The following is a 12,000-nucleotide window of genomic DNA, read 5'->3' as shown; positions in this document are numbered from 1 at the left end:
ATTTGGAGAATAAAAAATCAATAATGAATTAGACAAAATTCTAATAAAAACATAGCTCGAATTTTTTTCCTCCTTGAGATTCATTCGAACGAAAAAGAAAAAAAAAAAAAAAAAAAGAAAAAAGAAAAAGTATACATCTGAGCTCCACTTCTCACCCTAATTTCAACCCTAATCTCTTTTCAATCGACCCTTCGTGTAATCGTCAACACAACCGTGTCTCTCTTTATCTTTTGATAGCAACGAGATGCATGCAGATGTATCATCTGACGTGCATATAGTAATGGTCCACGGCAGCTTCGACCGATTACGTAAACGCTCGCGTAACCTTTCGACCTCGTCCTTCGTTCTTTTTCCCCTTCTCTCCCTTCCACCCGATCGTCCACATAGCACCACCCACTCGAAGAGGTCTCTAACTTCATTTATATGCTTGTAGATACAATATTCATCTACTTTTATATTTTTTTTTTTTCTACGCGAAGATCATATTCGTCCGAATTTTCTTCTCTCTCTCTCTCTCTCCCTCTCTCTCTTTTTTTTATTTTTTTTTTTATATACGGGATACAAAATATGCTAATTTATTTCGAACATACGTACATACGTACGTCTATTTTTTCATCTCACAGAAGAATTTACACGTACATGTGTGAGTATGTTTTTAATCAAATTGATAATTTATATTATGAAGATAAATATTATGAGATTAAATAAATAAAAGTACCTCGATTATGTTTATATAAATTATTCAACTTTTTTATTGTCACAAAAATTATGTTAATTTGAATCTTTCTTTTTTTTTTTTTTTGAAATACTAAAAATTTTAATTCGTTCATTCATTCATTAATTTCACTTCTCTCTCTCTCTCTCTCTCTCTCTCTTTCTCTCACCATCATTCATAATATGTTCCATAAGATCGATAATTCATACTTATACATATAAATATTATGAAATAATTGATCAATGGATATAAAAATATTTATTTCAATTAGTTTCGGGTCAAATGGATATTGATTAATGTTTCAATATAATTCGATGAAATAAAATTGATAACTTTTTATATTCCATTTTCTTTTAATGCTACGAAGTTATATCGTTAAAGAAAATAAACATGGATTTGATTTTTTCTTACATAAGATGGAATAAGGTAGATTATATAAATCAGGATTTCTCAATTCGTATAATTTCGAGCTGACCGGATAGCATTCGATCGAAGATTTGACGAAAGTAGGGTGTAAGAAAAAGATAAACGATGAAGTGAGTGAGAAAGACACGACGATTAGACAACTACATATGTAATAACGTCATAAGGCCTTGTCTAATCCAGCCGTCTAATAGTACAAGCACGATGCTTTTATTAAACGGGGGGAACTATTCGATGCTAAAGATTAATTCGCGTTGGTTATCTATAGATCTTTTTTTTTTTTTTCATTCGTGAAATATATTTTATTATTATTTTCTTTTCTTTCTTTGTTTCCCTCCCTCCCCACCCTTTTTTCTTTCTTCGATCAATAAATCCTCCTCTTCTTACAAGCGATTATACGATATGAATTTTTTTTCTTCCACAAGACTTTCCTTCTCCAAATATCTTTGTCATCGAATTATTTCATTTATTATTTGCTTTTCATACGTTCTCAGGAGCAATAAGAAAATGAGAAGATCATTAAAGTTGTCATTAAATTAACGTTGTTATTAATGAATTGATATAATCGACGTATGTATAACGTTAAGAAGGAATAACAAGAATCTTGTATCAAGTGGAAATTATTTAGCGAGACGTAGATCATTTAATAATACAAGTGGCTTGAAGGTTCGTTGACGTAATCGTATACGTAGTAGGTACAGACTGCGGAAGCCCTTCCCTACTACTATCTACGTCACATCCTCATTCGCGAACTTAGCAATAACGAGGCATTGTTTACTGGACAATCAATGTTGTTGCGTTCTCTTGATTCAAGATAATCTCTATTAAGGACGTTGTTTTTATCAAGTCAAAAGAATTAGGAATCAGCTGATTGCTCCAAATAACTTCAAATTTCAGTTAATTATTATCATTATTTTCTCTTCTTTTCTTTTCTTTTTTTTTCTAATTTAGGTATTAAAAAAAAAAAAAAAGGAAAGAAAAAACAGAGAAAGAAAGAAAGAAAGATCGTAGAATCATAGTCAATATCATTGATCGAACGTAAGATCTAGATATTTCTCGATTTTACGATCATTTTTTTTTTTTTGAATTTCTTAAAAAATGAAAATCTCTTAATTTCATATGTGAAACGCTTATACGTAAGTTAATATTTTCAAATATCCGGTCGTTAACGCGTTCAATTCACACTTATGTTACAGTAAGAGTTAAATCGCGCCACGCAGTTTCCATCGGACCCTATTGCTCCTCGGAGCCTTAAACGCATGATCGAGAATATCGAGCGCAAAGCAGATCAGGGTCGTGACCTCGATCGTCACGAACGACATCGCTAAACACCCACTTCAAATTCCTTGTTAAGAAAATGTATTTGATGCCTAAATCAAGAATACATATTTTAATTCCATTTTGTGTATATATATATACAAAACAAAACAAAACAAAATATATATATATCTACACACATCCATGTGCATTCCGTGTCTTCTTTAATACACCTGACAGTATGTTTCTCCTGCGAAAAAAAAGCACAACTGTAAATATAGTGATCATTCTCTTAGGCACACTTTTGACAAGACAAATGTTAATACTTGTCAATGATTAAATAATATAACGTAAACCATTGGAACGTTACACTCGACAAAATGCGTATTAATAGATTTTTTTCTTTAATATAAAATTATATTTATCCAACGAGTTAGAAATTTATATGCATTGATATGAAATAAAAATTATATAATTCATTGATTCGAACACGTAAATTCTATGACAAAGTAGATCGATAAGATATATATATATATATATATATATTTTTTTTTATCGAATTAGAAATAAAAAGTGGTAGATGAAAAGATTAAAAATCAAATGATGAAGAGGATAATATCGAAGGATATTATTTGGGCGTTGTCCCGTTATTCCCGTTGTTATCGAATAGGAATTAGAAAATCTTACCAGGTGTCGATTTCATAATAAAATCTAAATAATTGGAGATTTTCGTGTTAACACCGGGACTATTATCGGCACAGGTTGAACCATAACTGATTATTCCAAGATCGAAAACACGATTGGTCCTTGGATTTTGCCATAAAATTGGACCGCCACTGTCGAACTATACGATCAAAATATATAAGGATTATTTTATTTTATTTTCATTTTCTTTCTTTTTTCTCATTTAATAAACGATGTAGATCGATCAAATTTATACCTGACAAGCATCCTTTCCCTTATCAAACGTACAAAGTTGATTATTCGTAACATCGGGAAATTTCTTAGCACATTGCTTCGTTGATATGGCATGCAAATTGACTTTCATCAGAACGTCAGACTTGGGACCACCAAAACTCGTTGTACCCCAACCTACAAAGATTATTTTATAAAATTTGACATATATCAAATGAATATATGTATGGTATAAAGGGAAAATACCAACCTAAAGCTGTAACAATCTGACCGGTAAAATTTCGTTGCATATAATAAAACGGAAGACATGCAGGGCCAACTTTCATGGAATATTCAAATTTCGATTGTGATTTAATAATCGCTATATCATTTTTTTTTGTCTGATATTTCGGATGCATGATTATTTTGTCAACTATATGAAGTCGAGTTACATTTGTTTCATTACCTAATTATCAAATAAAATAAAAGATATGACGAAATTTCAATAGAAATATCTTTTCAATAGAAATTATTTTCTTATTGGAATATTTTCATTATTGGTTTTTTAACGAACCTGTCTTTATGTTATGTTCTCCAACAATGATTCCTAAATTAGATGGATCGTATGATTTAACGCAATGAGCTGCCGTTAATACATGGCGCGGAGTTATTATAGTTGCACCGCAAAATAAAAGATATGTGTCAAAATTTATAATACCAGCCATCATAGGATATTCGTTTACTCCTGTTTCAACACCACCTACGATTCTAGACTGTAAACGAGCAACATATGAAATAATAACATTGATAGAACATTATTAAACTTATTATAGATCATTGTATAGATCATATTTGAATTTTTCTTTATTCTTCCTTTACCTACCGGATTCTTCCAACCGCATTTACATTGATCTTCGACTGCTCTGAGATCACATCGAAATTTACCACCATAAGTATTATATTTCGAATGAAATGTTATAGTCATTTTCGATGATATCGATTCCACTACGAAAGAATTCAATCCACAAAATTTGTACTGGATACCATCGCCGACATCGACTTTCATATAATCCATCGAACAATTCGCAGACTATCGACGACAAAATTTATTTATTAAGATTTGTTTGATTGTGATGTCACTTTTTTTTTCTTTTTTTTCTTTTTTTTTTTTTTTTCTTTTAGGAAAGTTCAATAAATCGTCGTTTCTTTCATATTCAACTTTTTAATTAATAAAATAATATCTTACCGGTGGAATATCGAAAATTGAACAATTCAATTTAACTCGTGTATTACTCGAAGCTATCCATCGACAAGTATGTTCGCCTATATAATAATCTGGATAATCAGGATTATATACGTAATAATTAATGTTTGGTTCTAAATCTTGATAAAAATTACAATCGGAATCAACGGTGTCTTCCGATTCCACGATTCCAAATAGCATACATAGCAATGGAATAAAATTGCCTGTAAGTAAAGGGTTTGCTTAAAAAAGAGAAAAAAAGAAAAACGAAAGAAGAAAGAAAAGAAAGAAAGAATAAAAATAATGAAATAAATGAAGGAAGAAAAAGCGAAAGGCGCATGAGTGAGGGAATAAAAAATAATGCAAAAATTTAGATTTCGAAGGTACTACCTAGCTTCATAGCGGTCCAAGGAAAAAAAAGATACCCCAGGCTCTTTGAATGAATCTTCACACACCGGAACGATATCTGTAATGTTCTTTCGCGTTTCGTTGTTTTTTATATTCTAACGGGAAATAATTGTTTCACTAAAAACGATAATTTCGTCAACAATGCTATCGCTATTTCTTTCGTTATCATAGTAACAACCCGGTCTTGTGAATAAACGTGGATTTATCGTGGCAGGGACAAATGTCTTTCGCACAGTTGTGTATATATTTACCAATTTCTTTTTTCACGCCCTCACACACACACACACACACACACACACACACACACGCACGCGCGTACACGCTAATCCATTTTCATCGTCGGTATTATATTTTTTTTTAACCAAGAACTGACACCATCTTATTATCATTATAAATTTTTATTTGCATTTATAAGGTCGATGGTCCGTATCTACTCCATGAACGTTTTTATCTTTGTTATTGTTTTCTTTTATTTGAAAGAGAGAAAAGAAAGAGAGAGAGAGAGAGAGAGAGAGAGAAAGAGAGAGAGATAAAACTAAAAATCAGATCATTGCCGTAACTATTATCACAATTAATATTTGTGATTTTTTTTATTTTTTATTTGGAAACAACCAAAGCTTTGATAATTTTTATTTGTCAATTTTATGATAATCAAATTACTATTCACGATTAAACGGACTTTTAATTGGTAGATAATAAATCGTGAATATCCTTGAATGAATAATTCTTTTTAAGTCAGCTAATATTGGTTCTTTTACAAATAGAATATAAATTTAAGTATTTTGTAATCGTTTGTATTGTACTACGTGGAGGACAATTCAAATCTAAAGAGTAGATGAACCGTAAACTTGAAATGTTGGTATTGACAATTGATAAGAAAGTAGACGACGACGCGTCGAAGGACTTGGAAGTACTCATTTTCGCCGGAACAATTTAATTACATTTTTAACGAAGCTTGGAAAGTAAGGCCAAACAATTTAATTCTAAAAAAAGAACAAAAAAGAAAGATATTCCATTAATTATTAATGTAACGAGCATTCGTTATAAAGAAAAAGTTTTAAACAAAAAGTGTGGTTCAATCGATACATAAACAATTGATTTTCATTTTTACATTTTTTCCTTTTGCTTCTTCTTTTTTTTTTAATTTTTTTATTTTTATTTTTGTTCTTATTTTTTTCTTCAAAGATAATACCAATAATGCAAGAGCAGCGAAGTTAAATATTTCCTGAATCGATTATGATTGTTGTTTTTCAAAATGAAGGCGTATCTAGAGGATCGAATTATTGCATGTAAATTTGTTCCTTGTCAAAAAGGAATGCTTACGAAGCCTACATACGTGCTCATAATGTAAAACGTAAATTCTAATTTACTAACGTGATTTAAGCCAATAATTTGGCTTGCAATAAATCCAACGTCATTTTGAAATTACTTTTGTTTAAAAGAAGTCGCAACGAATGCCGGCTTTTTACTCTCATAAATATGAATTAAGGGAAAACTTTTTCTTCTCGTTAATAAGTTAAAAAGTCAAATGTTCTTTCGTTCCTTCGCATTTTAAATTTTCCACATTGTAATATATGTATACATGTATTCATATTTTTTTAAAAAGAACGTATAATATTTTTTCCTACTAAATTATCGGAAGGAAATTCGTTATTTACAACGTATGTGTACTATATTATCAAGTTGAAAATAATTAAAAATACGTGAAATATTTTAATTTTTCTTACTTGCATTTTTTAACGTATTCATAATAACACTACTTAACTTTCCTATAATTTACTGACAAATAAATCGTTAAACAATTAAAATTTTTTAATTTATACATAAAGTTAGTTTCATTGTTTTTTTAATGTTTTTTTTTTCTTGTATATAATCCATACATTTAATGTATCTTTTTATTCAAACTTTAGGTTTTGCTCTCTTATTGAATTTCCCGCTGCATTGTTCTGACATATACTACGCGAGTCAATGTATATATATATGTATATATATATATATATAGAAAAATATTTCTTTTTTATATTTATTGTATAATTTCGATATATCGACGATCTAATAAGTTGATAATATTCATAGAAATTATATTTATGTTTATGTATATTTATGAACAGATAGCAAAATAAATGTATTTGTCTTCGTAAACAGTTTCTCAAGTGGCTCCCTCTAAGATAAAGGTATCCTTTTTCTATGGTTGAATTATGTTGACCATGAATACTGAATTTATCAACGTTGCCATGGTAGTTGCTTACAATAATAAACCTAATATCCGGATTTGTCTTCAAACAGAAGTGATGGAAGGTGTGAACAAAGTATTTTGGATAGCTTGGATTATAAAATGAATGATTTACTTTTGCAATTTATTTGGGAATCATTTAGCATTAATTTTCATTTTTATTATATAAAACATATTGATAATGTCTTATTTTTGTGGTACTTTATCTGATGATAAAGAGGATACCATGGAGAAGCATGGTGTTATTAAGGTAATCTAAGTTTAATCTAAGAGAGAGGTTAGAATATAAATAGCATTGAGTTTAAGAATTGTAATACTCTTTAATTGATGAAAAACATAAAACAGTTGCAATAGTTTATAGAAACAATGCTTGTTTATTTATATATTATTATTATTATTATCATTATTATTATTATTATTATTATTATTATTATTATTATTATTATAGCACGGCAAGCAGAAAGTAAAAACTACCAATGAGATCGAACCGGTTCATGGATTAACATATTGTCGTAGAAAAGCTAATAAAATGCGTCATTCTAATAAAGGGAAATGTAAATTGGATGATATGTCTTTTAATGATAAGAGCGATGATAAAATAAGTTCTCCAAAAAGTAAGAGTAGACGTCACCTTCGTAAAGAGATTGAAAGACTGATGGAAGAGAATCATATGTTAATGATGAAATTAGAAGATTTCAATGCGATTTCAGGTAGTTTCAAAATGATTGATAAATTTTAACTTTTATAATCTATCTAAGATAGGATAATCTTGATGTTTCAGATGATAGGGAGGAACAAAAGGATAAAGATAAATTAATATTTAAAATACGCGATAAGTATCATAAATTAGCGCAGGAATATGAACGTGTACAACAGGAGTGCGAAGAATTGAATGTTCTTTTGAAGCAAAAAGAAACGGAATATAGACAATTGCATGTTCATCATGAAGAATCGACTCAGATTTATCAACAATTAGAAACAACAAAAGATAGTTTATTAAATCTTAATCAAAAATTAAAATCTGATAATATACAATTGAAGGAAGATATTGTGCTTCTTAAAAAAGTAATTTATCAATTAAATGTAGAATTAGAAAGGTATCAGGATAAACTGAGATCATGTGGACAAATTATACCATTGCAATATAGTACTAGTACGATGAACGATGCAGAACTGTCTAAAGAAAATAAGAAGATGTTAGAATCCTGGGGTAATGTAGATTTACATGCTTTGGGTCCACTTTTAAACGCTTATCAAGAGAATATAATGGAAAAGAAAGAATTGATAAGCAAGTATGAACGTGAACTCAATGATTTTACTGGCAGATGTAAGGAAATTATATTGGAAAATGAATATTTACAAAAGGAATTGGAAAATTCTAAATCAAAGGTATTATAAAAATAAAAATATTTATTCATTAATGTTTATTTCAATGAAAACTCTATAGTGTAATAGGTATGTGGAAGAGATAAAAGAAATTTCAAATGATGCCACTTTGATCAAGGAACAAAATGATAAAGTTACGCAGCAAGTTGTTAATCACAAACAAAAACTTCAAGAATTACAATCCTTGTATGAAAGGAAAATAGAATCTTTGGCTCAAGAAAACAAAAGTCTACATAAAGAAGTAGTAACTTATAAAACAGAATTGAGTAATCTTCAAGGAAAATATAAAATAATAAATGAAGGGTATGAAATGTTGAAAAGTAATAGCGATAAAACAATGCCGGTACACGTGCATGTTGCAGCAGTAGATGAATGCAAAAGATTGTTCGAAGAATTGAAATCGCAGTACGAATCAGAGAAGAAAAAACTTTCTACACGTATCAAACAATTGGAGGAGTCTCTACCAGACAATGAGAAACAATTTGTGACGGTAACAGCGGAGCGAAATCATTTAAAAAATCTAACGAGAACGTTAGAGCGCAATCTAAAGTAATCAAAATGAAAAGAGAGAGAGAAAAAAAAAAAGAAATTAAATGACATATAACATAAATAAATCTTGTTGGGATTATTTTATTTAAAGGATATTTATTCTTCTTTTTATCTTTTTCAGACGTACTCAGCACAAATTAACAAACGTGCAAAATGTGGTATACTCTGTACAAATTTCACGTGACTCATTTAAAAGACAATTGAATAAAACCACTGCATATTGCGAAAGGTTAGTATCGGAATATGAAAAAGTTATGTCGGAGAAGGAAAAATTAATGAATTTGTTACACGAAAGAGAGAAAGAAAATGCGGATATTCAATACATAGGCGACAGTATAGCTCATAGAGTAGGAAATCTTAAAAGTCAATTGAACGTGAGTATAAATTGTAATATCAATTATCGTTATTACAAATAATCATAAAATTTGTACACATCGTAGGCTGTACAAAAGGACGCGAAGGATCAATTGGCAATGGTGGAAAGGCATATTAGAATACACGAAGTTGGAACAAATCAATTGAAATCGGAATATCGTCAAGAGGTACAACGTTTGAAACGTTTGCTTAAGCAAAAGGACGACGTTATAACTCAATTACAAAAGGAAAAAGAAAAACTAACGTCTCAAGAAAATATTGAATTGGTTTGACAATACTAAATGAGTATTGATAAAATGATTTAATTAATCGATTCAATAATTGGAAAAGCATTAAGCATAATGATTCTATCAGATCATATTGGTAATTTATATAGTTTGATATGTCACGTTTGAATCGTACAATTACGATTTCATTTTTGCAATCGACGATAAATGAACGTGTAACTAATTGTTTACTATTTTACAATGGACGTAATTACAGTGGTTACCTAAGGAAGTATAGAGAGCATTTATAGAGTTAGTATTATCGTTCATGGAATAAAATTAAATTCTCATCTGCGCACTTTTTTCCTCCATTCTTTTTCTTTTTTTTTCTTATTTTCTCTCTCTCTCTCTCTCTCTCTCTCTCTCTTCTTAACATTAATCTCTCCATCGAGGGATAGTAATCGTTGACAATCAATTTTAATCTTTCTCTTTAATAGAATATCATGTCTGGAATTTGTGCGTCCACGTTAGAGAGAGAGAGGCAATGGCCTCAGGGTCCAACACACGTAGGAAACGTATCAGATTTTTACCGACGACATCACCTTTATTTAGTGGTGACATCAACCAACGCAAGTGGTCTCGAAGGTTACCAATTGCCATAGAGGGAGCAATGCTTGTTATTATAATTCTTTCTATGCAAAAAGAAACCGAATGGCATTCATTATAGAAATGATCTCACATCCATCTCATTTTTATTCGAGACACGTACATTCATTTGCAAACGATCTGTCTCACCTTAGAGTTATATTCCAGAGAAGATAGTATTACAGCTTGATAATTATCTTGGACTATTGACCTCGTTCCAAACTAGGAAAGAAGATTTATGTTAGCTGCTGAAGTCTGGTTCGCATTTAAAAAAAAAAAAAAAAAAAAAATAAGCTAAAGAAAGAAAGGAAGAAGGAAAGAAAGGAAAGAAAAGAAAAGAAAACTAACAAACAAACAAACATATCTTAGCCTTTAATTCATAATATTTTCTTGTCAAGAGAGAACAAATATATACATATATTTTATTTATTCTTTCAAATTTACAAATATTTTAATCATTTTTATATTTTTAAGAGGTACGTCAACTAATAAGAATATTACGTCAACTAATAAGAATATTTAATTAGTTGACAGGAAATTTTTTCATTCGCGGACAAACACGGCTTATACATAATTGATTTTGGATTTATCTCTCTTTTATAGGATTATTTCAAGTAATGATAGAACTAAGGCCGTGGAAAGTATGTTTCAATAGGGGATTGTAGGTTCACGAGAGAGAGAGAGAGAGAGAGAGAGAGAGAAAGAGAGATAGAATTATATAGAAGATGAGTGGGATCGAGAGAATGAAGACAAACGGTCGTCCTAAATTCTAATATTACAAACAACGATGTTCGTGGCGTCGACTTTTAGGCGTATACGAAAGGTGCATTTACCTTAATGAAAATAACGCGATGCATCTATGTACACACTCGTCGATTGTACTTACCTCATATTATAGAGCTCATATTAAAAAGAGCTCTCTTCGTTTACGTAAAACCATACTTTCTCATATCTGTATTTTTTCTTTTTTTTTTTTCTCCTTTTAATTTCTTCTTTTTTTTTTTTTTTTCTTTTTATTTCTTTCGTAATAGAAACAGAGAGATAATTAATGGTGTAACGTGTAAACGAGAAGAGTTTATAACATACGGTTAAAAGAAAACCCGTCGTAAAACTAGAGTCAGAGTAATAGAATGATTTAGAAATGACTTTGACAAGCGATCTGATATAATAAACTTGTGTGTATCACCATTAACAACGTTACATCGCTAAGTTCCAATATCATGAGTTTTTAAACCGGTTCGCCTTAGAATATCAGTATGTGAAACGATTGACAATCTTAAGAAGTAGTAGAAAAGAGAGTCTTAACGTGAGAAAGTCGAAAACAAAAAAGAACGAAACAAAAAAAGCAGCTCACTATCGACCCCTTTCTTAATATCATCGTCTTCTCTTTCTCTCCTTAAACCATTATCCACTATTTTATTTTATTTCTATGATATAACAAAAATGGGACGAATCATTGAATTCCAACCTATAGAAGAATATTATTTTTCGATGAATAAATTTTATTAAAAGAAAAATACATGTCCGATCGTACGCATGTATATATATATATATATATATATATATATATATGTAATGAAAAAATAAATATGCGTGAGAGACGAGTATATCGAGACGGGGTCAAACTCAATATCGACCAGATTAAAATCACTTATATAATTCATTA

General features: G+C 29.9%; 2 protein-coding genes across 3 annotated transcripts; one reads left to right on the top strand and one right to left on the bottom strand.

Moving 5' to 3' along the window:
• Positions 1–2,480: 2,480 nt before the first annotated feature.
• On the bottom strand, positions 2,481–5,083 carry LOC124956292 (venom serine protease-like). The gene is made up of 8 exons (XM_047511906.1): positions 4,923–5,083; positions 4,536–4,756; positions 4,173–4,379; positions 3,864–4,062; positions 3,561–3,755; positions 3,336–3,487; positions 3,083–3,239; positions 2,481–2,645 (listed from the first exon to the last, which is right to left on the bottom strand). Exons 1-8 carry the CDS (start codon positions 4,930–4,932, stop codon positions 2,620–2,622), a joined length of 1,167 nt encoding a protein of 388 aa, XP_047367862.1. The 5' UTR covers positions 4,933–5,083; the 3' UTR covers positions 2,481–2,619.
• Positions 5,084–7,101: 2,018 nt separating this feature from the next.
• On the top strand, positions 7,102–10,719 carry LOC124956291 (protein Cep89 homolog). 2 transcript variants are annotated; one of them, XR_007103204.1, is made up of 8 exons: positions 7,102–7,238; positions 7,392–7,423; positions 7,622–7,883; positions 7,955–8,562; positions 8,621–9,108; positions 9,230–9,482; positions 9,549–10,001; positions 10,187–10,719. XR_007103204.1 is itself a non-coding variant. In XM_047511905.1 (7 exons), exons 1-7 carry the CDS (start codon positions 7,139–7,141, stop codon positions 9,753–9,755), a joined length of 1,950 nt encoding a protein of 649 aa, XP_047367861.1. In that variant the 5' UTR covers positions 7,102–7,138; the 3' UTR covers positions 9,756–10,086. The 2 variants fall into 2 exon arrangements, 1 of the variants encoding a protein (XP_047367861.1); XM_047511905.1 differs by lacking the exon at positions 10,187–10,719 and having other exon boundaries at positions 9,549–10,086.
• The last annotated feature ends 1,281 nt before the right edge of the window (positions 10,720–12,000 follow it).

Source organism: Vespa velutina, chromosome 21 (assembly GCF_912470025.1).
Source record: "Vespa velutina chromosome 21, iVesVel2.1, whole genome shotgun sequence".
NCBI lineage: Eukaryota > Metazoa > Arthropoda > Insecta > Hymenoptera > Vespidae > Vespa > Vespa velutina.
The sequence above is the reverse complement of the archived record's forward strand: the minus strand, read 5'-3'. Positions and strand labels throughout refer to the sequence as shown.